At 40.3% G+C, this 24,700-nt stretch overlaps 2 protein-coding genes across 2 annotated transcripts in view; both read right to left on the minus strand.

Moving 5' to 3' along the window:
* Positions 1 to 76: 76 nt before the first annotated feature.
* LOC109899880 (mitochondrial pyruvate carrier 1) lies at positions 77 to 10,028 on the minus strand. The gene is made up of 5 exons (XM_020495497.2): positions 9,794 to 10,028; positions 6,757 to 6,760; positions 6,294 to 6,390; positions 5,843 to 5,975; positions 77 to 598 (listed from the first exon to the last, which is right to left on the minus strand). Exons 1-5 carry the CDS (start codon positions 9,862 to 9,864, stop codon positions 577 to 579), a joined length of 327 nt encoding a protein of 108 aa, XP_020351086.1. The 5' UTR covers positions 9,865 to 10,028; the 3' UTR covers positions 77 to 576.
* Positions 10,029 to 13,022: 2,994 nt separating this feature from the next.
* The window catches only part of LOC109899142 (ribosomal protein S6 kinase alpha-2), a 45,919-nt gene continuing 34,241 nt past the window's right edge, over positions 13,023 to 24,700 (minus strand). Inside the window, exons 11-21 of the mRNA XM_031835444.1 lie at positions 23,007 to 23,071; positions 22,423 to 22,525; positions 21,690 to 21,823; positions 20,339 to 20,464; positions 19,774 to 19,863; positions 19,344 to 19,502; positions 19,069 to 19,230; positions 18,902 to 18,978; positions 16,140 to 16,257; positions 15,823 to 15,960; positions 13,023 to 14,910 (exon numbers count right to left, since the gene is read on the minus strand). Of these exons, the coding sequence (XP_031691304.1) occupies positions 14,785 to 14,910; positions 15,823 to 15,960; positions 16,140 to 16,257; positions 18,902 to 18,978; positions 19,069 to 19,230; positions 19,344 to 19,502; positions 19,774 to 19,863; positions 20,339 to 20,464; positions 21,690 to 21,823; positions 22,423 to 22,525; positions 23,007 to 23,071 (1,298 nt within the window). The 3' untranslated portion in view covers positions 13,023 to 14,784. The remainder of the gene's footprint in view (positions 14,911 to 15,822; positions 15,961 to 16,139; positions 16,258 to 18,901; positions 18,979 to 19,068; positions 19,231 to 19,343; positions 19,503 to 19,773; positions 19,864 to 20,338; positions 20,465 to 21,689; positions 21,824 to 22,422; positions 22,526 to 23,006; positions 23,072 to 24,700) is intronic.

The raw sequence follows: 24,700 nt of genomic DNA on the forward strand, positions 1-24,700 counted from the left end.
CAAGGTCATTCAGAATGCAGCCTTCCTGGAAGAGTTCTCAGTCTTCATGAAGGTAAAAGTTAAATCAGCCACTCAATGGATATCAGACAGTTTATTAGATATTATGAGCGTGTAGTTTGATCAGTGAAAGAGGAAGTTTCATTTATGGGAAATAGATAACGGTTTATTCATTATCTTCAGAAATAACACTGCCATGGCAACACAACAGAGTACCACTTGTATTGCCTGTACATTCTGATAAAGATTGCTATTGGTAGCTAATACATTTACCAAAATGAGGTCGTAACCTAGAGTGCATGTGTCACAGACCATCTCTTTAAAAGACATCATTAAAAGGGCCTCTACAGACTCCATTTCATAAGGTTGTGCATGATACATGGTGCAAAATCAATCTATTCATTGACCTTATATACCTGACAATAGAAACAGACATGGTGGTCTTCAACATAACTTAAAAATTGTTAATTAAGTTTCAACTTAAGAGTTTTACATAGGTATGCAATAAGATCAAATTGCCATACATACAGCCAAACGATGCTGGTTTCTAATTAAACTAAATATTCTGCAATTCCACCCCTAAGATGACTTCTTCTCCATGCTGGAAAGAAGGGGAAAAAAACCATCAGAATTACTATAGATACATATTCTGTAGAATAGCATTTAGTCTTAAATTATAACCTCTTACTATGATTCAATATCTATGTGGGTACAGTGTGTGTGTGTGTAATTAATACACACACACAGTTGAAGTCAGAAGTTTACATACACTTTGGTTGGAGCCATTAAAACTCATTTTTCAACCACTCCACACATTTCTTGTTAACAAACTTTAGTTTTGGCAAGTCGGTTAGGACATCTACTTTGTGCATGACACAAGTCATTTTTTACAGAGATTATTTCACTTATAATTTACTGTATCACAACTCCAGTGGGTCAGCAGTTTACATACACTAAGTTGACTGTGCCTTTTAACAGCGTGGAAAATTCCAGAAAATGATGTCAATTATCCTATTAGAAGCTTCTAAAGCCATGACATCATTTGAGTCAATTGGAGGTGTACCTGTGGATGTATTTCAAGGCCTACAATCACACTTCATCGACCTTGCCAAGGCTTTCGACTCTGTCAATCACCATATTCTTATTGGCAGACTCAGTAGCCTCGGTTTTTCTGATGACTGCCGTGCCTGGTTCACCAACTACTTTGCAGACAGAGTTCAGTGTGTCAAATCGGAGGGCATGCTGTACGGTCCTCTGGCAGTCTCTATGGGGGTGCCACAGGGTTCAATTCTCGGGCCGACTCTTTTCTCTGTATATATCAATGATGTTGCTCTTGCTGCGGGCGATTCCCTGATCCACCTCTACGCAGACGACACCATTCTATATACTTCCGGCCCGTCCTTGGACACTGTGCTATCTAACCTCCAAACGAGCTTCAATGCCATTCAACACTCCTTCCGTGACCTCCAACTGCTCTTAAACGCTAGTAAAACCAAATGCATGCTTTTCAACCGTTCGCTGCCTGCACCCGCACGCCTGACTAGCATCACCACCCTGGATGGTTCCGACCTTGAATATGTGGACATCTATAAGTACCTAGGTGTCTGGCTAGACTGTAAACTCTCCTTCCAGACTCATATCAAACATCTCCAATCGAAAATCAAATCTAGAGTCGGCTTTCTATTCCGCAACAAAGCCTCCTTCACTCACGCCGCCAAACTTACCCTAGTAAAACTGACTATCCTACCGATCCTCGACGTCGGCGATGTCATCTCCAAAATAGCTTCCAACACTTTACTCAGCAACCTGGATGCAGTTTATCACAGTGCCATCCGTTTTGTCACTAAAGCACCTTATACCACCCACCACTGCGACCTGTATGCTCTAGTCGGCTGGCCCTCGCTACATATTCGTCGCCAGACCCACTGGCTCCAGGTCATCTACAAGTCCATGCTAGGTAAAGCTCCGACCTTATCTCAGTTCACTGGTCACGATGGCAACACCCACCCGTAGCACGTGCTCCAGCAGGTGTATCTCACTGATCATCCCTAAAACCAACACCTCATTTGGCCGCCTTTCGTTCCAGTTCTCTGCTGCCTGTGACTGGAACGAATTGCAAAAATCGCTGAAGTTGGAGACTTTTATCTCCTCACCAACTTCAAACATCTGCTATCTGAGCAGCTAACCGATCGCTGCAGCTGTACATAGTCTATCGGTAAATAGCCCACCGACCCACAATGTATATATACTCTTTTTTTTCCTACTGTGTTATTGACTTGTTAATTGTTTACTCCATGTGTAACTGTGTTGTCTGTTCACACTGCTATGCTTTATCTTGGCCAGGTCGCAGTTGCAAATGAGAACTTGTTCTCAACTAGCCTACCTGGTTAAATAAAGGTGAAATAAAAAAACACTTTGCTTGACATCATGGGAAAATCAAAAGAAATCACCCAAAAATTGTAGACCTCCACAAGTCTGATTCATCCTTGGGAGCAATTTCCAAACGCCTGAAGGTGCCACGTTCATCTGTACAAACAATAGTACGCAAGTAAACACCATGGGATCACGCAGCCATCATACCACTCAGGAAGGAGACGCGTTCTGTCTCCTTGAGATGAATGTACTTTGATGCAAAAACTGCAAATCAATCCCAGAACAACAGCAAAGGTCCTTGTGAAGATGCTGGAGGAAACAGGTACAAAAGTATCTATATCCACAGTAAAACGAGTCCTATATCGACATAACCTAAAAGGGCAAGAAAGAACCCACTGCTCCAAAACCGCCATAAAAAAGCCCGACTACGGTTTGCAACTGCACATGGGGACAAAGATCACACTTTTTGGAGAAATGTCCCCAGGTCTGATGAAAGAAAAATAGAACTGTTTGGCCATAATGACCATCGTTATATTTGGAGGAAAAAGGGGGAGGCTTGCTGAAGCTGAAGAACACCATCTCAACCGTGAAGCACGGGGGTGGCAGCATCATGTTGTGGGGGTGCTTTGCTGCAGGAGGGACTGGTGCACTTCATCATGAGGCAGGACAATTATGTGGATATATTGAAGCAGCATCTCAAGACAGTTAAAGCTTGGTCGCAAATGGGTCTTCCAAATGGACAACTTCTAAAGTTGTGGCAAAATGGCTTAAGGACAACAAAGTCGAGGTATTGGAGTGGCCTCACAAAGCCTTGACCTTAATCCTATAGAAAATGTGTGGGCAGAACTGAAAAAGCGTGTGCGAGCAAGGAGGACTACAAACTGGTCTCAGTTACACCAGCTCTGTCAGGAGGAATGGGCCAAAAATTCACCCAATTTATTGTGGGAAACTTGTGGAAGGCTACCCGAAACCCGAAATGTTTGACTCAATTTAAAGGCAATTCTACCAAATACTAATTGAGTGTATGTAAACATCTGACCCACTGGGAATGTGATGAAATAAATAAAAGCTGAAATAAAATCACTCTACTATTATTCTGACATTTCACATTCTTAAAATAAAGTGGTGATCCTAGCTGACCTAAGACAGGGCATTTTTTACTAGGATTAAATGTCAGGAATTGTGAAAAACTGAGTTCAAATGTATTTGGCTAAGGTGTATGTAAACTTCCAACATCAATTGTATATATATAATTTTTAAAGAAGAGTGAAAGACGGAGACTGTAGTTAAGATGCTATCAATAAATAAAATGAATGCCATAAAGTTCTGTGCTTCCATGTTGTACATGTTTTGTTAATTTGATGGTAACGTTCAACATGCTCTTGGATGGAGAAATCCCAAAAGACGTTTGGGCTTCAAGGCTGTAGCCTCCTTGAAATATCCGTCTATTATACCCTAACAAGTGCCACAAAGAACCATCTGAGCAGTGAATAAATCACATACAGCATCAGTCAGAACACACCTACTCATTTAAGGGTTTTTCTTAATTTTTTAAAAACTATTTTCTACATTGAAGAATAATAGTTAAGACATCAAAACTATGAAATAACACATATGGAACCATGTAAAACAAAAAAAAAAGTGTTAAACAAATCAAAATATATGTTATATTTGTGATTCTTCAATGCAGCCATCCTTTGCCGTGACAGCTTTGCACACGCTTGGCATTCTCTCAACCAGCTTCATGAGGTAATCTCCTGGAATGCATTTCAATTAACAGGTGTACCTTCTTAAAAAGTTAATTAGTGGAATTTTTGTCCTTCTTAATGTCTGAGTCAATCAGTTGTTGTAACAAGGTATTGTTGATTTAACTAGGCAAGTCAGTTAAAAACAAATTCTTATTTACAATGACGGCCTACCCCGGCCAAACCCTAACCGGGACGACACTGGGCCAATTCCTATGGGACTTCAACCACAGCCGGTTGTGATACAGCCTGGAATCAAACCAGGGTCTGTTGTGATGCCTCTAGCACTGAGATGCAGTGCCTTAGACTGCATACAGAAGATAGCACTATTTGGTTAAGTTAATATTATGGAAAGAATAGCTCAAAAAGAAAAGAAACAGACATCATTACTTTAAGACATGAATGTCAGTCAATGCAGAAAATTTCAAAAAAGGTTTCTTCAAGTGCAGTTGCAAAAACCATGAAGCGCTATGATGATACTGGCTCTCATGAGGACCACCACAGGAAAGGAAGACCCAGAGATACCTCTGCTGCAGAGGATAAGTTCATTTGAGTTACCAGCCTCAGAAATCTGCAATTAACTGCACTTCAGATTTCAGCCCAAATAAATGATTCAGAGTTCAAGTAAACAGACACATCAACTGTTCCGAGGAGACTGCATGAATCCGGCCTTTATGGTCAAATTGCCGCAAAGAAACCACTACTAAAGAACACCAATAAGAAGAAGAGACTTGCTTGGGCCAAGAAACACAAGCAATGGACATTAGACCGGTGGAAATCTGTCCTTTGGTCTGATGATTTTTTGGTTTGAGCCGCCACGTCTTTGTAAGACATGGAGTAGGTGAACAGATGAATTCCACATGTGTGGTTCCCACCGTGAAGCATGGAGGTCGTGGTGTGATGGTGCTTTGTTAGTGACACTGTCAGTGATTTATTTAGAATTCAAGGCACACTTAACCAGCATGGCTACAACAGCATTCTGCAACAATACGCCATCCCATCTGATTTGCGCTTAGTGGGACTATCATTTGTTTTTCAACAGGTCAATAACCCAAAACACACCTCCAGGCTGTGTAAAGGCTATTTAACCAATAATGAGAGTGATGGAGTGCTGCATCAGATGACCTGGCCTCCACAATCACCCGAACTCAACCCAATTGAGATGGTTAGGGAGGAGTTGGAGTCAAGGAAAAGCAGCCAACAAGTGCTCAGCATGTGGGAACTCCTTCAAGACTGTTGGAAAATCATTCCTCGTGAAGCTGGTTTAGAGAATGCCAAGAGTGTGCAAAGCTGTCATCAAGGCAAAGGGTAGCTATTTGAAAAATCTCAAATATATTATGAATTGTTTAACACTTTTTTTTGGTTACTACATGATTCCATATGTGTTATTTCATAGTTTTGATGTCTTCAATATTATTCTACAATGTAGAAAATAGTAAAAAATAAAAAAAAATAAAGAAAACCCTGTGATTCAAACATTTGACTGGTACTGTATGTGTTTTTATTTTTTTAAATGTAACTAGGCAAGTCAGTTAAGAACAAATTCTGATTTACAATGATGGCATACACCGGTCAAAGCTGGACGACCCTGGGCCAATTGTGCGCCACCCTATGTTTAGGTTGTTGTTGCACGTTGCTTTGTAACCAAAATGGAAAACTGGTATAAAACAAAATGAGTTTGGCATTGAAATAAGCAACTCATGCAGTACAGTAAAAGGTGAGCTTACTTGTATTTGATAAGTCGCGATCCTTGAATGAGCTGGGCTGTCTCATTGGTTAGGTGGCAAGCAAAGAGGAGCCAATTCCTTGGCTGAACTTTGTATGCAAACCTCATAAACAGGAGTGAGTAGCAGGTCAGAGCTGCCGGGGGGGGGGGGCAACAACAAAGAACACTGAGTAAATAAGGACTTGAAACTTTATTCATATCTTTCAGACATCCTTATCAGGAAAAAAACTAAATGTTCTTGCCTCATGTCAGACTGCAGGAAAGGATTGTTGATGTTCAAAAAATAATGTTAACCCATTGGAATTCTACTTTATCAAAGCATGGAGTTATTCAGCGTGAGACTGCTGCTGGTATTATCGTGAACAGGCGATCAATCCCTGGCAGAAAGTCCCTAAAGTTATAGCTAGATAAACGGCAGCAATTGTGTTGTGTCTGTTTTCCTATCGTCTCACCAAAGGTCATTCTGCCACTGATAATCTCAGGGCTTTTCTTCATGTCACTGATGGCAGCTATGGGCAGACCCCAGTTGGCCACAGGTCCCCAGAAGTGCTGGAATAGAAGTAGAAAACAACATTTTAAGGAACAATTCATGTAGAGAGCAACAAGGTTACTGTAAGGGTCAAATGTATTCAAGCTGCCATAGCAATTATACAGTCTTGCCAACTAACTACCTAAGACTCCACTCTATCTGCTATGTTCAATGAAGCCAAAACATTGCGATTTCTTTAGTATACAAAAAGCTCTGACGAAGGGCTTGAGGCCGATACGTAAAGCTAAATAAAGAGAAGTGATACTAACAAACGGAGTGTGTGGGGTTTCTTCTTTTTTCCTCGTTAATCAATTGTTACCATGTACCAGTAACACAGATAGATCAGATGTGCGAGTGCCTTTTGAGTAGACAAAAACAAAACTTACTGTGCTTATTTTGAACGTTCCCGGGAGGACACCAAGATGACAGACATAAGACAAAAGGAGTTTTGGTTAAGAGATATGCCTATACCTCAGGAAAACAACCAACACATCACATCATGCCTGACAAACTAATAATGCAGAGTTAAAGTCATGTCGGGAACTCGTGAATATGACCTTCCTACCAGGAAACATTGCATGTGAACGCCCCTCCAACTCATAATTACGACTAGGAAACTCCGGTATGATCTCTGGACCCCGATCTATCCCACATGCTGAACTATGACGCCACGCATCACTGAAAATGGCCACAAACATGGCCGTGTTTTCGGCTGTCAATGTTGAGAAAGGAAAGATGCAAGAACCAATCTCAACTCTCCCAAGTTGTTCCTCTGATTACTCCGACATGACATAAACACGGCATAATACTAATATAGGGCTGACATCACCAGCAACACATCAGCACACACAGCAGTAGGCTACTTTGACAGCTAGCTCTCGAGAAGCCAAGGGGGCCCACAAGGGCTTGCAGCCGCCAGCCCCCTTTTGGGTTTTCAGCTGAAGGTGTCCTGACACTCTGTTTTGACGTTTAGAAACGTTAGAGCTGTAATATCTAACTTTTTGGGGCGACCTGACCAAATTCACAAAGAAATGTGAGTTATAGATGTGTCATTCTCACTGAAGTGGTAAATCAAATCGTATTGGTCACATACACGTGTTTAGCAGATGTTATTTCTATTTGCACTATTTTCTGTTTCCTGTCTTCAATTTTGTTTTTGTCTCTTACCCACCCACACCAGCTTCAAACAGCTGCAAATACAACATTTTAGGTTACTGAAAATTACTTCAGTGATTTGGAGGGTACAATGATTCTCCAGAAACTTGCTTGTTGTTACAAACCGAAATTAGGCAAACTATTAGAATTCTAGCAATCAGGAAATGGCGGAGTGATTTCTGCATATTGCACCTTTAATAATCCTCACTTGTGATATGGTTTTGGAAACCTTAACTTTCATACCAACGAGAAACACTCTTTCAAATACAAAAGAGGTACGACACAGCCTCCAGCCGAGGTACCACACAATCTTACACCTTGCTCTAGCATTTCTATTGTGTTATATGCTGACCAGACTGGACTCGTCGCGTGTGCGAGCGTCACAAAATAAATTTAGAAATCCATGTTATTCAATTATTGCATCCATACTGCTCACGCGCGCCGAAAGTCCTGCCTATACCATCTCCTTATTGGTTTATAGAAGCAGATAGAAGCAGTTTATAGTGCCATCTCCTCATCGGTTATACCCACGTGGGTGACTGAAAGACGAACTGTTTTCCGGTGGTCATGGTAATAGTGTAACGACCCTGGGTTTATAAGCGCAGAAATTGACTCTGCCGCACGAGCATGCTTTTGCGGCACGGTCGATAGCGCGCTGGACCTCAGGCTAGAAGGTTGAGGGTTCGAGACCTGCTCCCTGCTGTTTCATTACATTGGTGTCAGAAGTGGGATTGTACATTGCATCCACGACAGTGTGTGTGCTTGGCCGGTGAGCGCGTTCCTGTAAGACATAGAGTCGCAAGCAAGCGCGAGGACGTGCTCTTTGAAAGGAGGGAGTAGTGTAACGACCCTGGGTTTATAAGTGCGACTCTGCTGCATGAGCATGCTTTTATGGCACAGTCGATAGCGCGCCGGACCTCCGGCATGGAAGGTCCGAGACCTGCTCCCTGCTGTTTCATTACAATACTATGAAAGTTTGGATGCGATCACCATAGAAGTTCAAAGATGAAAAGGCCTGGAAGGAGGAGATATGTCTAGAAACGATTCGGTTGGCCGTTTTATGTGTGGATTAATTGTCAGAGTAGAGGACCTTGTGCTTTTCAGGTAAAATAATTCAGTGTTTATATCACAGGGCAAATTAGTTAGCAACAGCAAGCTAGCTAAATAGGCCAAATTAGCTAGCAAGTGCACACTAACTAGCCATACATGTTTAATGTTTTTCGACCTGTCCCCAAATTAATGTAATTTGTTCATAGTTTGTTTTGACATTTTAACCTGCATGTCGTGATCGCTTTTGTTGTAGCGGGGACAAAACAAATGTATGCACGATAGCGCACGCGCGCAGCCGGTTTGGGTTCCGTGTTACTCTTGCCTGAAAACCCACGTTGAATTGCATATGGAACACTCATGACCTCTACAAGTCAGAATGTAAAATAAAATTATATTTGAACATACTTTACCGGCTGTCCGTGTGGTTGGTCCTTTTGGCGGTAAGAATGCGAGACAATATATCAATAGGAACGTATAATTACAACAACTTTTCAAAGCGCTGGTTGTGCATTCACATTTGATATCGCCTCAAACACTCGCACAAGATACAAAAAAAATACAAATACATGCATGAGAAGCATGCATACTTGCCGAATTTCGTGTTTACATGGTTCTGCACATGTTTCGGGTGATAGAAATCTGAACGCACTACCAGCGCTTTGAAAATGTGATGTAATTAAACTTTCAGGTGGATAAATTGTCTCGTATTTCTACCGCCATAAGGACATGGACAACCCGCACTTTAAAATATGTTATTCAACATTCTGGCTTATAGAGGTCACGAGAGGAAACGTTCCGGATTCAAATTCCATGCAATTCAACGTCGGGTTTCAAAGAAAGTGTTACTCAGAGCACAGCTGGGTGCAACTTTGCTAAATTAAGTACGTTAAGTGTATCTTTTGTATTTTTACATTTAATTCTAACTCGTAAAAGTTAAGTTTGAAATGTTTCCCGTAAAAGGGGACGTGCAATGACCCAGCAATGTAATTGGTGTCATGACGACAAGGGCTAGCTTGAGTGATGCCAAAAACATTCAAGAACAAACGTCCTTCAGGCTGGACACAATATTTGTAAAAAAAAAAAAAACTAACGTTAGCTCGATACGTTTGATAATTAATTGCATTGCTATATTAGGTAGCTGGCTAGCTTGCTAACTTAGTTGATAAAGTAAGTGTTACTGTAACTAGCTATCTTCCAGATCTTGCAAATGTGTCATACCTCATGAGATACTCTCTGAACTCCTTGCTTTTAAGATGGTCAACAGCTTTACGTGCCAAAGTACCTGCCATGACTGTGGTGGTTAGCAGTGCAGAGGAAATTATAACTATGGGAATGTACACGCTATATAAATGCAGCTTAGCGTAGAGGACACTGGTGGTCACAGCTCGTCACCAAAACATTATATTTACGACCGTATCGCAATCACTCAGTTAGAACGGCTCTCATTGGTGTTGCTATACAATCTCACGATTTCCGTTCTCGTGGTGATGACTCGCCTTTAACAAAGATCGTTTACAACTAAACCAAGATAGACCAAAACCTGTCGTTTCCAATGGGAACAAATGAGTCATAGTGGGCAGAACAAGCAAGGAGGAGGGCAGAACCAAGCCGGAGCTAGTGAGATCCTATTGGCGCGTTCATCTGCATTTTTCCGTTAGGGAACGCCTACTCTGTGATCAAATCAAATCAAATGTTATTTGTCACATACACATGGTTAGCAGATGTTAATGCGAGTGTAGCGAAATGCTTGTGCTTCTAGTTCCGACAATGCAGTAATAACCAACAAGTAATCTAACTAACAATTCCAAAACTACTGTCTTATACACAGTGTAAGGGGATAAAGAATATGTACATAAGGATATATGAATGAGTGATGGTACAGAGCAGCATAGGCAAGATACAGTAGATGGTATCAAGTACAGTATATACATATGAGATGAGTATGTAAACAAAGTGGCATAGTTAAAGTGGCTAGTGATACATGTATTACATAAGGATGCAGTCGATGATATAGAGTACAGTATATACGTATGCATATGGGATGAATAATGTAGGGTAAGTAACATTATATAAGGTAGGATTGTTTAAAGTGGCTAGTGATATATTTACATCATTTCCCATCAATTCCCATTATTAAAGTGGCTGGAGTTGAGTCAGTGTCCGTGTGTTGGCAGCAGCCACTCAATGTTAGTGGTGGCTGTTTAACAGTCTGATGGCCTTGAGATAGAAGCTGTTTTTCAGTCTCTCGGTCCCAGCTTTGATGCACCTGTACTGACCTCGCCTTCTGGATGATAACGGGGTGAACAGGCAGTGGCTCGGGTGGTTGTTGTCCTTGATGATCTTTATGGCCTTCCTGTAACATCGGGTGGTGTAGGTGTCCTGGAGGGCAGGTAGTTTGCCCTCGGTGATGCGTTGTGCAGACCTCACTACCCTCTGGAGAGCCTTACGGTTGAGGGCGGAGCAGTTGCCGTACCAGGCGGATGCTCTCGATTGTGCATCTGTAGAAGTTTGTGAGTGCTTTTGTTGACAAGCCAAATTTCTTCAGCCTCCTGAGGTTGAAGAGGCGCTGCTGCGCCTTCTTCACGATGCTGTCTGTGTGAGTGGACCAATTCAGTTTGTCTGTGATGTGTATGCCGAGGAACTTAAAACTTGCTACCCTCTCCACTACTGTTCCATCGATGTGGATAGGGGGGTGTTCCCTCTGCTGTTTCCTGAAGTCCACAATCATCTCCTTAGTTTTGTTGACGTTGAGTGTGAGGTTATTTTCCTGACACCGCACTCCGAGGGCCCTCACCTCCTCCCTGTAGGCCGTCTCGTCGTTGTTGGTAATCAAGCCTACCACTGTTGTGTCGTCCGCAAACTTGATGATTGAGTTGGAGGCGTGCGTGGCCACGCAGTCGTGGGTGAACAGGGAGTACAGGAGAGGGCTCAGAACGCACCCTTGTGGGGCCCCAGTGTTGAGGATCAGCGGGGAGGAGATGTTGTTGCCTACCCTCACCACCTGGGGGCGGCCTGTCAGGAAGTCCAGTACCCAGTTGCACAGGGCGGGGTGGAGACCCAGGGTCTCGAGCTTGATGACGAGCTTGGAGGGTACTATGGTGTTGAATGCCGAGCTGTAGTCGATGTGCGCGTGTGCAATAACTCAATTCACCTTTGCACTCTTTCACCTTTGCACTCTTTCGAAACAACAAGATTTTTAAACAACTTTTGCCACTGGTAGAGTCTGCAAAACTTTGTCCATTCTGTACATTAAATATTCTAGTTTTGGGAACAGAAAACTGTATTGAAATCAAATGTTTCATCGATGAGAGAATTTGCAGAATGTCGGCTAAATTCCATCTCGTTCCATCTTCTCCCACTGCTGACCAGTGGGTGAATATTTGGAAACCATATTTGGAAACGCCAAGCGGGTGCTTCACATTTAGGCATCTGGGGAAATATCTGTCTCATTTGTCTCTGTGCATCTACCTACTGAGATTGTGCCACGGATCCAGGATCAGCATCTTCTCTCTTGGTAGATTTATTTTTCATTATTTAATCTTTATTTAACTAGGCAAGTCAGTTAAGAACATATTCTTATTTACAATGACAGCCTAACCCGGACCACGCTGAGTCAGTTGTGTGCCGCCCTATGGGACTCCCAATCACATCCGGTTGTGATACATCCCAGGATCAAACCAGGGTCTGTAGTGACGCCTTTAGCACTAAGATGCAGTGCCTTAGACCGCTGTGCCACTCGGGAGCCCAATACACATACTGCTCAAGAATAGTGGCTGAACTGGTTACAACACAATTCTCAGAAGGAGGTGTCCCTTTAGCTATCACTTACTGGCTCAAACATATAGCTACCTCCATTTCCAATAAGACGTTATGACTAAGATGCTCCATGTGGATCCACACCAATGGCTAACCAAGTGGTCAACCAAGAACAGCTGTCTCAGAGTCATCTTATAAGATAGGATGTACAGCTTGTGAAGGTAAGGAGGAAAACCTAAGAAAAACACCAAACCTGACATAGTATAAGAAGAACCATCATCTGCATGTGGTGCCAATCTCTAGCCTCGTATACCAGACTGACCAAATTGTTTCAGTCACTGTGTGTATGCCTGACCCAATCATCACAAAATATCAACACAAGTTTCTTCCACACTTGATTTATTTGTAAAATTTTGCCTATACAGTATGTACTGTCCTACTAGCACAGATACTAACACTCACACTGACTTTACTAATAGCTACTTTGAGGGAAATGTACTTACTATGACTGAGATATGTGGTTGCCCCACCTAGCGGTCTTAAGATGAATGCACTAACTAAGTCACTCTGGATAAGAGCATCTGCTATATGATTCAAATGTCAATGTAAATGTACTCGTTTCACAATGTTACTTTTTACTTGGCGGTTATGAGACAGTGTGTGCTCACTTGAGGGCTTTTTGACTGAACAACACAGAGCTGAAGACTCGTTGAATCAATTATCTTTGCAGAAGTACCTTCGGCATGCACAAAACACTTAAGATCTATACAAGCCACAGCAGCACAAGGAGAGGCATTGATCAAGGTACTCTATTGTGTTATTCTATGGGGGGTGGATCTCTTTACATTGTGTATTTTAGTAGTTATTCAATTAAGCTTTGTGAAAACAGAAATTAAGGCTCACTGCAATCAGCTATAATGCTTTTCATTTTCTCTGCTCCAATTTAGCAAGTTGTACTGTCAAAATGATGAATATATTCTAAAGGTAAGTCTGTAGTATTCACCCTATGTGACCTGTTTTGTCATATTGGTGTGTATCCCATATTCTTATTATGGAGCAACTAAAGCTCCATTGTGGGCTTAGGTTGATTGATAAACCATTCCTGAATCCTGTGTGCTTTCTACCTGTAATTCTATGATATCTCAATGTGTGAGTACACTGAATACTGTTGAGATTTCTTGTTTGTTTCACACAGCTTCTTTACTACTTGACTTGCACATTATTCAGAAACAAAGGCCTCCAAGGTGGCATTCTACTGTAGGTGTTTTTTGTTGTCCCTGTTCAAAATATGAACAATAAATGTAAATACTCATGTGCATTCATATCGGTTCCATACTGTTTAGAGATGAATGTTCTGAAAAAATAAGTAATTTTACAGACGGCAAAACAAGGTAATGCCGATAAAGGCAATGTATTTGCTAATACAACAAATACTTCCTTCCAAAAAGTCACTTCAGATCAGGTATAAAACACTTAAATCTGTTGTGTATTAAAAATAAAATAGACATTTACATAAATGAATACACAAAATAATGGATAATGTAGAAACAAATACATTTGTTTGATCAAATAACTTAAATAAGTCACATTTAAAATAAATAACTTACATTGGCAATTTATAAATGGGTCTTTTCAGTAAACCCTCCAAACACACAGAATGCTGTTAGAAATTGCCAAAACTATCAAAAGCATCCAAAATAATGCTCACTAGATTTTTACAGAAAATAAATATTGTAGACTACAGTATATCAAACCTTATGAACCAGCCTGAAAATCAACAACAGATGCATACATATACTCTTTGTGGTCATTTAGCCATTTCAGTTTTTGTTACAAAAATGTACCAACGTATCCTTAGCAGATGTAGCTGAACATTTCCAACAATCTGTCAGAAATGACTCTCCCAGATGAAGAATAATAAAAGTAACACCCCAACATGCCACAGAGAAAAATACAGATATCCCATGTTGATAAAATCCCGTAAATGTAGTTAGTTATATGTAGTTATAAACTGTTCTCAACTTCTCTGTTACAGCCTTTATGGCAGTGTCAACTTGAGGTTCTGTAAGATTACTTGGTCTCCTAGATAATATATGAAACATACTCTTCATAATACAAAGGTGTCAAATAATTTAATAGTAGCAGATGGCACCTAAAGGAAAAGGCAAATATGAATGAATAAAATATATGAACATTTGAACATCATTCTGGTTGGTCTTTTAATACCACCATTTGTTTCTAGTGCATCTAAAATCCGTAAAGATTTCTTTCTTAGTGCAACAACCAGATGTATCTTCTCTACATTTTTTTCTTCTTCTGATAAGTTGCTCCTCCTTGCTCCCACTACTGTGGACTTCCTGGTATTTTGGACGGGCACTTAAACCAGTGTCTGATGAAAGTCATTGCACTTTGACCCCTTTTCAAGCTCTGTCCCCAAATCATCTATGAGGGTGCTATAAACCAGTGGATGTGAGTCTCTTCATTCCTCTTCTCTGCGCCAAACTTGAAGACTCCACAGGCTCCAGCTTTGGGGCCAGAGGCAAACGATTCAAAGCCAAGTATGTTGCAGCCATTGCGCCCTAGAATGACAGAGAAAAACATCTTTAAATTATATAAAGATGGAAAAATTGCTCTGGGAATAAAAACGGCATATTTAAAGGCCGAGTACAGTCAAAAACAGGATGTATCTGTGTTTTATTTCCATACTATGAGATTGGAATAATACTGTGAAATTTATGATAATGTTCTTTCAGCGTAAGAGCTGCCTGAAATTTCTGCCTGTTTTGGTGGGATAGAGTTTTTGTCCAGCTGGTGATATCCTCAGGCAGTAAATTAGTTAATAGACCAATATGAAAGAGCATTCCAAACCTCTCTGCCAATAACAGCTAATTCTCAGTTTTCACCTCACCACTCAGACCATTCCCAGACAGACTTAGCTAAATTCTTATTTGAAAAAAATTGCTAAGTAGCTATTATTTGACCATTTTAATTGAACACAATCCCAGTAAGTTATTTAATTGCTACCCAGAAATAATTTGATATTGAGATTTTTTTTAAAGGCTGCATTGGGTAAAGCAAGCACAGTATGTGAAACTTTGAGCAGGTTTCAAATGACTTTTATTGACACAGAGAAGAACGCAAAATGTCTACGTGTAATGGCAGATCTGTACACAGGGTGGCAGTAGAATGTCAGTGAACACAAAAATGGCATTTCTACAGAGGACAAATTCATTTGTGAGAGACCTTTCATAAATCAGTGAGCTTGAGCTTTAGCAGGCAAAAATGCTTGTGATGCTAAAAAAATAACGATCACAATTAGCTAACATAATTTGCTCAGGGACAAATCGACTAGCCTGGTCAATCAGTCAAACTGCTGGGCTGAAGTGAAACAATGTGGTCAGTCTGGTATACGAGGCTAGAGATTGGCACAACATGATGGTGCTTCTTACACTATGTCAGGTTTAGTGTTTTTCTTAGGTTTTCCTCCTTACCTTCACAAGCTGTACATCTTGTCTGATGAGCTGACTCTGAGACAGCTGTTCTCGGTTGACTATCCACTGGTGTCTGAGAACCTGGGGGGCCGTCAGCCGTTGGTGTGGATCCACATGGAGCATCTTAGTTACAATGTCCTATCGGAACCCATAAAATAAATAGTCCAATTAGGACTAGAATGAAATGCAGCGTTGCAGCTAAACAAATGTGGATGGGATTTTATTTCAGACTATCATGTACAACAGTTGGATGTGAATTGCATTAATTAATCAAATTCAACAGTGATGTGTCATTAATAAAAGCCAAGTAAACTCACCTTTGCAGCATCAGAAACTGTATCCCAGTTTCCTCCGATGAGGGCATATTTTCCACTACCAATGCGAGCCAGTATTTCCTCCGGGGTGTCATTAGGACCATTGGCAAAAGGGGTGAAGCTGTAAGCACAAGTGTGGGGAAGGACAAAACAATCAAACACTTTTCAATAATACTTTAGGTAACTGAGTTAACCTTTTTCACCCTGCTCTACCGTAATGAATGTGCTTTCCTGTTGCACAAATAATTATGTATCTGGGTTTGTTTGAATTGGGGGTCTTATTTCTTTTAGTATCTCAAATCAAAATCAAATTTAATTGGTCACGTACACAGTTTAGCATATGTTATAGAGGGTGTAGCAAAATTATTGTGTTACTAGCTCCTAATAGTGCAGTAAACTGTCAAACAAGTAGGGCTACACAAATAAAATTAAAAACGATATTTCAGAACGAATCCAATTAACACTATCAGTAATCCAAATGCAATCTATGCATATATACACACCAGAAATAAATATACTAAGAATGATATGTACAGCAGTAGATATAACTGTTATAGTGCTTTCAGAAAGTATTCAACCCTCTTGACTTTTTCCACATTTTGTTCTGCCATAGCCTGAATTTAAATTGAGATGTTGTGTCACTGATCTACACACTATACCCCATAATGTTAAAGTAGAAATTTGTTAAAGTTACAAATTAATTACAAATGAAAAGTTGAAATGTCATGAGTCATGAGTATTCAATGTCATGAGTATTCAAACTGTTTGTTATGACAAGCCTAAATAAGTTCAGGAGTAACAATTTGCTTAACAAGTCACATAATACGTTTCATAGACTCACTCTGTGTGCAATAATAGAGGTTAACATGATTTTCAAATGACTACCCCATCTCCGTACACCACACATACAATTCTCTGTATGGTCCCTCAGTCGAGTAGTGAATTTCAAGCACAGATTCAACTACAAAGACCAGGGACGTTTCCAATGCCTCGCAAAGAAGGGCACCTATTGGTAGATGGTTACAAATAAAAAAGCAGACACTGAATATCCCTTTGAGCATGGTGAAGAAATGAATTACACTTTAGATAGTGACTGGGTGTATTGATACACTATGACGATACAGGCATATGTACTAACTCAGTTTCTGGAGAGGAAAGAAACCGCTCAGGGATTTCACCATGAGGCCAATGGTGACATTAAAACAGTTAAAGTATAAATGGCTGTGATAGGAGAAAATTGAGGATGGATCAAGAACATTGTAGTTACTCCACAATACTAAACTAAATGACAGTGAAAAGAAGGAAGCCTATACAGAATACAAATATTCCAAAACATGCATCCTGTTTGCAATAAGGCACTAAAGTAAAACTGCAAAATATGAGGCAAAGAAACAACATTTTTGTCCTGAATACAAAGCCTTATGCTTGGGGCAAATCCAACACATCACTGAGTAACACTATTTATATTTCCAAGCATGGTGGTTGCTGAATTATGTTATAGATACGCTTTTCATCGATAAGGACAGGGGTGTTTCAGGATAAAAATAAACATAATAGAGCTAAGCTCAGGAAAAATCCTAGAGGTCAACCTGGTTCAGTCTGCTTTCCAACAGAGACAGGGAGAAAAGTTCACCTAAAACTCAAGGCCAAATATACACTGGAGTTGCTTACAAAGACGGCATTGAATGTTCCTGAGTGGCCCAGTTACAGTTTTGACTTAAATCAGCTTTATAATCCATGGCAAAACCTGAAAATATCTGTTTAGCAATGATCAACAACCAACTTGAAGAGTTTTAAAAATAATAATAATAATGTACAATCCAGGTGAGCTAAGCTTTAAGAGACTTACCCCAAAAGACTCACAGCTGTAATCGCTGCCAAAGGTGTTTCTAACACATATTAGTTATGTCATTTCTTTTTTAGAATTTATCTTCAACTTTCCTTAAATTACAATTAAATCCATTTTAATCCCACGTTGTAACACAACAAAATGTGGGAAAAGAGGGTTGAATACTTTCTGAAGGCACTGTATTAGCTATGTCAAGAATCCAGTATAAATACGCGGTGTGTATAACAAGTGTAAAAAAAAATGCAATGTACAGTGGTAGATACAGTAGGTCAGAATGAGCCATGTCGAGAATACAATATACACACACCATGTGGAAAAACAGTATAAAAGAAACAGGAAGTGTCCAGTGTTTAATGTCTCTATATACATGGGACAGCAGCGTTGGCTGATGGTGTGTGTGAGTGTGCGTGTCTTTGAGTATGGGCTATATGTGAGGTGCTATTTTTAGGCCATTTCTCCAATACCCTTATTGAGCTAAAAATAATAATAATGGCATCTAAACAGTGTTTGACATCTATGAAAGAATTCAGCTTTTTTTCTAATGCCCTGATTACAGAGATTTAAAACATGAGCCACAGGCTGGGACATTAAATTGTCAGAGCAGGTCCTGAGAGATTTGGCATTGTGCAGAGTACAATTAAAATTACTCTACCGCAGACTCAACCTCAGCTTAGAAAGTAATCCGTCGTCCACTGTCCCTCTCACCGTTCCAAAAATGAGTCCTGAATCAGTGGTTGCCAGGAGAAGTTGTGCAGTCCAGAATTAATTGTTTTTTGTTTGTTACTGCGAAACTGGTTTAGCCAGATTTCTAGCAAAGGTAAACTGTCACGTAGCAAAGGGAAATTCAGATATAAATGGTCTGACCCTGCGTGTTCAGTCTTCTTGAGGTTTAAATAAACCAGCGAATTAGGATTACCCTGCGAGCATAGTGTAGAGTAGGATTCCCAAACTCCAGATGTCACAAGCAGCATCATACCCCTGCTTCTTCAGGACCTATGAAAGACATGAAGAATCTGTGTCATATCACAATATAGAGATATATAGCACTTGAAATAAATAAGAGCTGATCAAACCCCTCCTTACCTCAGGAGCCACAAAGTTTGCTGTGTAACAGGGCGTCATGAGGAGACCATTTTCTGCCCTTAATTGTTTGGCGAACCCAAAATCACAAATTCGGATCGATTCCGGATCTCCCGTTTCATCCACATAGAGGATGTTGCTTGGTTTAAGGTCACGATGTACAACCTATGACAAAATAAATCAAATAAATTGCCAGTATGAATATGTCCTAGCTAGGAGCACTACTCCTTTCACTTCGATACAGATTTTAGTTGGACATATACATTCATGATACCGACCCCCTGTGAGTGAAGGTACTCCACTGTCTTGGTAATAGTGCAGAGCACAGCAGAGGTCTCTCGCTCAGAGAAACTCTTCTGATGGAGGATTCTGTCCAGCAGCTCTCCACCTCTCATCAGCTCCATCACAAGGTACACATACTTCCCATCGTCATAGACCTAGGGGCCAAAAAGACAGTTTAATACCACATGGAGATATTTATGAACCAAGAGTACATTAGTCTAGTCCTCAGAGCCCACAAAAAGTGGCTAGTGAAAATCTAATAGAGATACAAATGGACAAGAGAAGATGCAGTCAAATATGATGGTCAGTGAAATCTCAAGTTTGCAGGACACATTTTTCATTAGTCATGCAAACTCACAAGGTTCTCTGTCCGTATGGAGGGCTTTCAGCATGCGCATGTGTTTGAGTCATTGAATGAATACTTACATCCTTCAGCGTGATAATGTTTGGATGCTGCCCATATCTCAACAGAATCTCAATTTCCTCAGATGGATCTTTTTTGGCTCTGTCGATGATCTGAAAGACACAGCACACCCCCTGTTAGATTAGAACGGTTTCTTAAATTTAATTTATTTAGCAGACGCTCTTATCCAGCGACTTACAGTAGTGCATACATATTCGTACTGGTCCCCCTGCTTGGTATCCTCTTACAATAAAATATGTGTGACAGAGCATCATCTGCACAAAATACAGAATCATTGTCGCTGCATGAATCATCCTGACAGAGACTATATTATAGTTGAAAGGCTTTTAGTTGTTCCAGGATTCAAGGAAGTGAAATGTGTAAACTACATACAGTATATCACAAAGCTACTATAATTAAAGATGATATATAATTCTGGAATCCTTGTACTGATCGTAACGTCCCCTTGCTGCGTATGATGCTGTTTCTTATAACTGATTGGCCGTGAAAATCATTTCTCTCCAAGAATGATGAAGTACCTATAAAAAATATTCCTCTTAAAAAATCTACCTATAACGGTTCACTTACTTTGACAGCATATTCTACACTGGTGATTTTGTGGATGCAGCGTTTGCAGACGGAGTATGCCCCCAAGCCCACATCCTCCTTCATCTCATACCCATCAGTGAAATGGATGTTGGTCCCATGAAGTTGCTGAAATGACAAACATACCCAGGCATCATAAAAACATTTAAGACTCTGCTCATATTTATGCTCTAAGATTGTCATCTGATTTCCTTACTATTCGCTCATGTCATAATCCTGCTCAGGCAGACTAGAGAATCCATCAGTCTTCCTATAATCCTCAGACATATTCAGGGGTAGCACCCTGGTATTCAAAACAGATCTACTGTAGGTATCAAATTATTCCCCTAGGAAGAATTGTTCTTGAAGAACATTCTATGTGAACAGTGTTCCAGCGAGAGTGCACTTTGGTGGCATTTCTCTTTTCTCTTGTGATGTAATGCTTCATATGTGAAGATTTTATTGCTGTACAGTATGTCAAAACACAAATAAGAGCAAGAAAGGTGAATTGAAAATGTTCACAGTAATAGTGCATCTTGGGTTCACACATCCACCTTGCCGTCTGCAGTATAGTCCATGCTATTCTATTGCGTTCGCTGAGAGACCTTGTCTGCACATATGTTGGCTCATTCATATTCATCCACACTGCAGCAGCATGTAATCTCACTTGTTCAATACAATGAAAACGTTCACCATTGATCTCTGCACCGCCGCAGCAGAGGATCCAAATGTTCTCAGAACGCTGCCACGGCAGAGCACCCATGGCCATGATTACAGAGGGAACTAAGTGTTCTCACAAATCAATATGCTTTGCTGAGGGCACTGGGAGGCCACTCTGGTGAGTGACTTCAATGAAATGTTCACTCAGGTATGAACCATCTGGTAAGAATCAGTCCGGGTGGTTATGTAAGTTGATCTGTTTTTGTGTGTGCTGCAGGACGGACACACAAGAGGGCCTCTCTGGAGCAGTGGCTAAGAAACAACGATTGATATCGTTATTCGATGTTGATACTCTTGTCCGGTGGTTACGTTTAATTAATGGGAAAAAATCTCTCTATATATATACACACACACACACACACACACACACACATACATACATACATACATACATACATACATACATACATACATTTATATATTTATATATATATATATATACATATATATATATTTATATATATATATATATATATATATATATATATATATAAAAGACAATAGCCTGAAGGCAGTGTCATATTATCTAAAAATAGAGATATTTTAGATTATTTCAAGTATTTAAATAGAGTATGGTTGATAGAGATGAATAACAGAGATGATTAGTTCTCTCCCTCTAGTCTATCATTCTCACTTGGACAATAGTGTTGACAGTTGAGGTTTGCCGTATTTCAGCAACGGACTGCTCCTGGTCCAGATTAGTTGCCACGAAGCTGAACCCTCTGAAGAGCTGGTGTGTGTTGGCACTAGGAGGGATGCCCGGCGAGTCTGATGAGAGAAAGGTACAGAAAATGTTACAACCACTACTGTCTAACGGGCAGGCACGAAACAAACTTGGGAACTAGGACACATTGGCAACTGGAAATACATCACAGTTGATTGAATGTCAGTTATCATTAAATTGACTTTTGAAAAGGTTCGTCCTATTGTTCTATACAGCTGTGGCCTAGAGGGTCTTGCCGACAGGCAACTGCCCAGCTCTGATTTTGCAAACTAGCAGCTGATATAGGAGACTAAATATTGGCATTTTCTTTGCCCATGGACTATGATCCATTGAAGGATATAATAATTTCAGAGGATTCAGTATTCAAATCCTTAAAGTTGCAGCTTGGTGACTTTATGCAGATATATAAGTGTGAGTTTATGTGGACATTATAAGAGGGGGTTGTTTGTCAGTAATTGAGTGGCAATTTTATGTCAGTGTGTGAGGGTAACCCAGATGCATGGAGAAATTATTATTCTGAGCATAACAATGAAGCAAACAGTATGAAGTAAAACATAACATGATTCATGAAATTATGAGGCGACAGGGATGCAAGCACGTACGCACGCACAGATGAACTACTTCACCTACAATTACCAATCACCTGTAGGTGTGCGGGAGGTGAATTCAGGGTCAAAGTGGAAGGTGTCATCTGGCCTGCCCACTGCTGGTTTGAATGGAGGCTTGATCTCTCTTCTGTACAGTTTCTTTGGTTTCACCATGAGGGGAAAAGGAAAAATAATACTTGTATTTTTCCATTTAGTATTTGAGCTACAGATGTAGGATCCCGTTGCAGGAGAAGGACCCTATTGCAGATGAACTGTCTTGCAATGCAGAAAATGTAAAACTTCTAGAGTATTTGAGGTTTAAAAAGGCTTCTGAAGTTTGTAATTTCCACTTAGAAATGTCAGACTTTTCCCCCCCTTACAAAAAATGTATCAACACCTGCAAAAATGTCTTAATTATAATCCACATATTAATATACTGTTAATCCTGTTGCTGCAGGATTATTGTACTGCTGTAGAAAACTGGCTCAAATGTAAGGTCCTACATCTGTAAGTACAGGGTCTGGGGTAAAATACCTTTACTTCTCGTCTGAAGGTATGACAATCAAATCCTCAGGAGGACATATCCGAAGCAATGCCTTTTATGATTTTTAGAAAGGGTTATGAAGAGCTTTATACTCACATTCCAATCTATATTTCCAAAGAAATTATGCCTTTTAATCTCCTCGACTCCATCTGGTCCAGCACCTAACAGTAAAATGTAAAATGCACCAGAACATTTAGATTGAATACTCTTTTTAGCTTCACTGGGCTGTAATTACTCACTTACTAAAATTCTATCACAAGTATCTCTGCTCCACCATATTATTCAGTGAGAATAAGGGGTATTATGGGAATTATTAGGCTACACTCTCTAAACATGATTTTTAAACAAGGGTCTAGGGTGGTAAAATACAAGCCCTATGTATGCAGTAATACATAAAGGCTCATATACATGCATATAATTAAGTGATAATGCCCTCGAAGCCGGGGTTTGGAGGATATATTGCCACTGGTGATGTTCGTCAAAGGCCAGCAAACCATGCCAATATATCCTCCAAACACCGGCTTCGAGGGCATTATCATTTTTCTACAACGGGTTATCAACATATTCAAAAAATGATTGACATGTTTTCATTAAACACGTTAATTAGATTAATTTATTAATACTATTTCATCCTTCCACAAGATATAGTCCCGACACAAATCTAGGGTTGCTGCCCAAGCCAGCTGGTCATTCATTCTATCGGTTCGGTTGCCAGAGACGCGACCCAGCCGTTCAGTCTTTTTGTTCTGTATCTATGTTCAATAGCCATACTGGCTGGCAACGTTCTTATCCCTTGCTCGCTAGCTAGCCAACTATGGCTAACTTACAGTCACATCAAAAAGTGCAGCCAGAAATAACAACAAAGTAGCCACATTTGAATTTGTTTAAGCTTTTTTTCTAGTGACATTTATTTGGATACATCCATAACAATGAGCTAATGAGGCGCGATTTCCCCTGGAATAGAAAATGTGCTCACTCACTCGTCAGGACTCCGCTGTTCAGAGGAGCTAGCCAACAACACAACGAACACAATCACTTCAAACTGAAGCTGGAAAGACAGCAAAGTAGCTGCACTTCATTTCGTTTGACCTTTTCTCAATTGACATTTGTTTGTATATATCTATAAAAATGATGCCCTCTGATTCATGATTTCGACTGGCTGAGAAACGCTGCCTGCCTGTCTGTCTGTTTCATCCGGACTCCCGACACATTCATTACTATGGGACAGTTGCAGATGGAATTTGAATACTGAAACAATGTTGCAAATGTCAGAGAGACAGACAGCAAGGTTTATATAAATCTCCGCTGTTGAAAACTAAAGGTTAATCTAAAAGAAATGTGAGATAATGTCTAGATGCTTTTTATAGTGGAGATCAAGTTTATAAATGGCCTGGCTGGACTGATGAGACAGTGGCTTGCACAGTCAGATGGAACAAAGTAAATAGGCATTTTAACATCAGATTTAGCCAGTGGTAACTTGTGGAATAGACACCAGCTGGAATGCCACCCGTAGACCAACTCATTGTATAACACATAATAAAGCATTAAACCTCTCTACTTTATCATAACCGCCATCGATAAAAGACAGTACTGTGCAGCCGTCTTCATCGACTTGGCCAAGGCTTTCGACTCTGTCAATCATTGGATTCTTAAATCGGGAGACTCAATAGCCTTGGCTTCTCAAATGACTACCTCACCTGGTTCACCAACTACTTCTCAGATAGAGTTCAGTGTGTCAAATCGAAGGGCCTGTTGTCCGGATCTCTGGCAGTCTCTATGGGGGTGCCACT

This window comes from Oncorhynchus kisutch, linkage group LG11 (genome assembly GCF_002021735.2).
Source record: "Oncorhynchus kisutch isolate 150728-3 linkage group LG11, Okis_V2, whole genome shotgun sequence".
NCBI classification, from domain to species: domain Eukaryota; kingdom Metazoa; phylum Chordata; class Actinopteri; order Salmoniformes; family Salmonidae; genus Oncorhynchus; species Oncorhynchus kisutch.

Bases quoted from the DNA above. Each gene is read 5' to 3' on its own strand.
- LOC109899880 (XM_020495497.2), bottom strand. From the start codon at position 9,864: ATGGCAGGTACTTTGGCACGTAAAGCTGTTGACCATCTTAAAAGCAAG. The intron at 5,976-6,293 runs GTGAGACGATAG...CCCCCCCGGCAG, and splicing joins CAGTGGCAGAATGACCTTTG to CTCTGACCTGCTACTCACTC. The intron at 599-5,842 runs GTAAGCTCACCT...CCTTCTTTCCAG, and splicing joins TCGCGACTTATCAAATACAA to CATGGAGAAGAAGTCATCTT.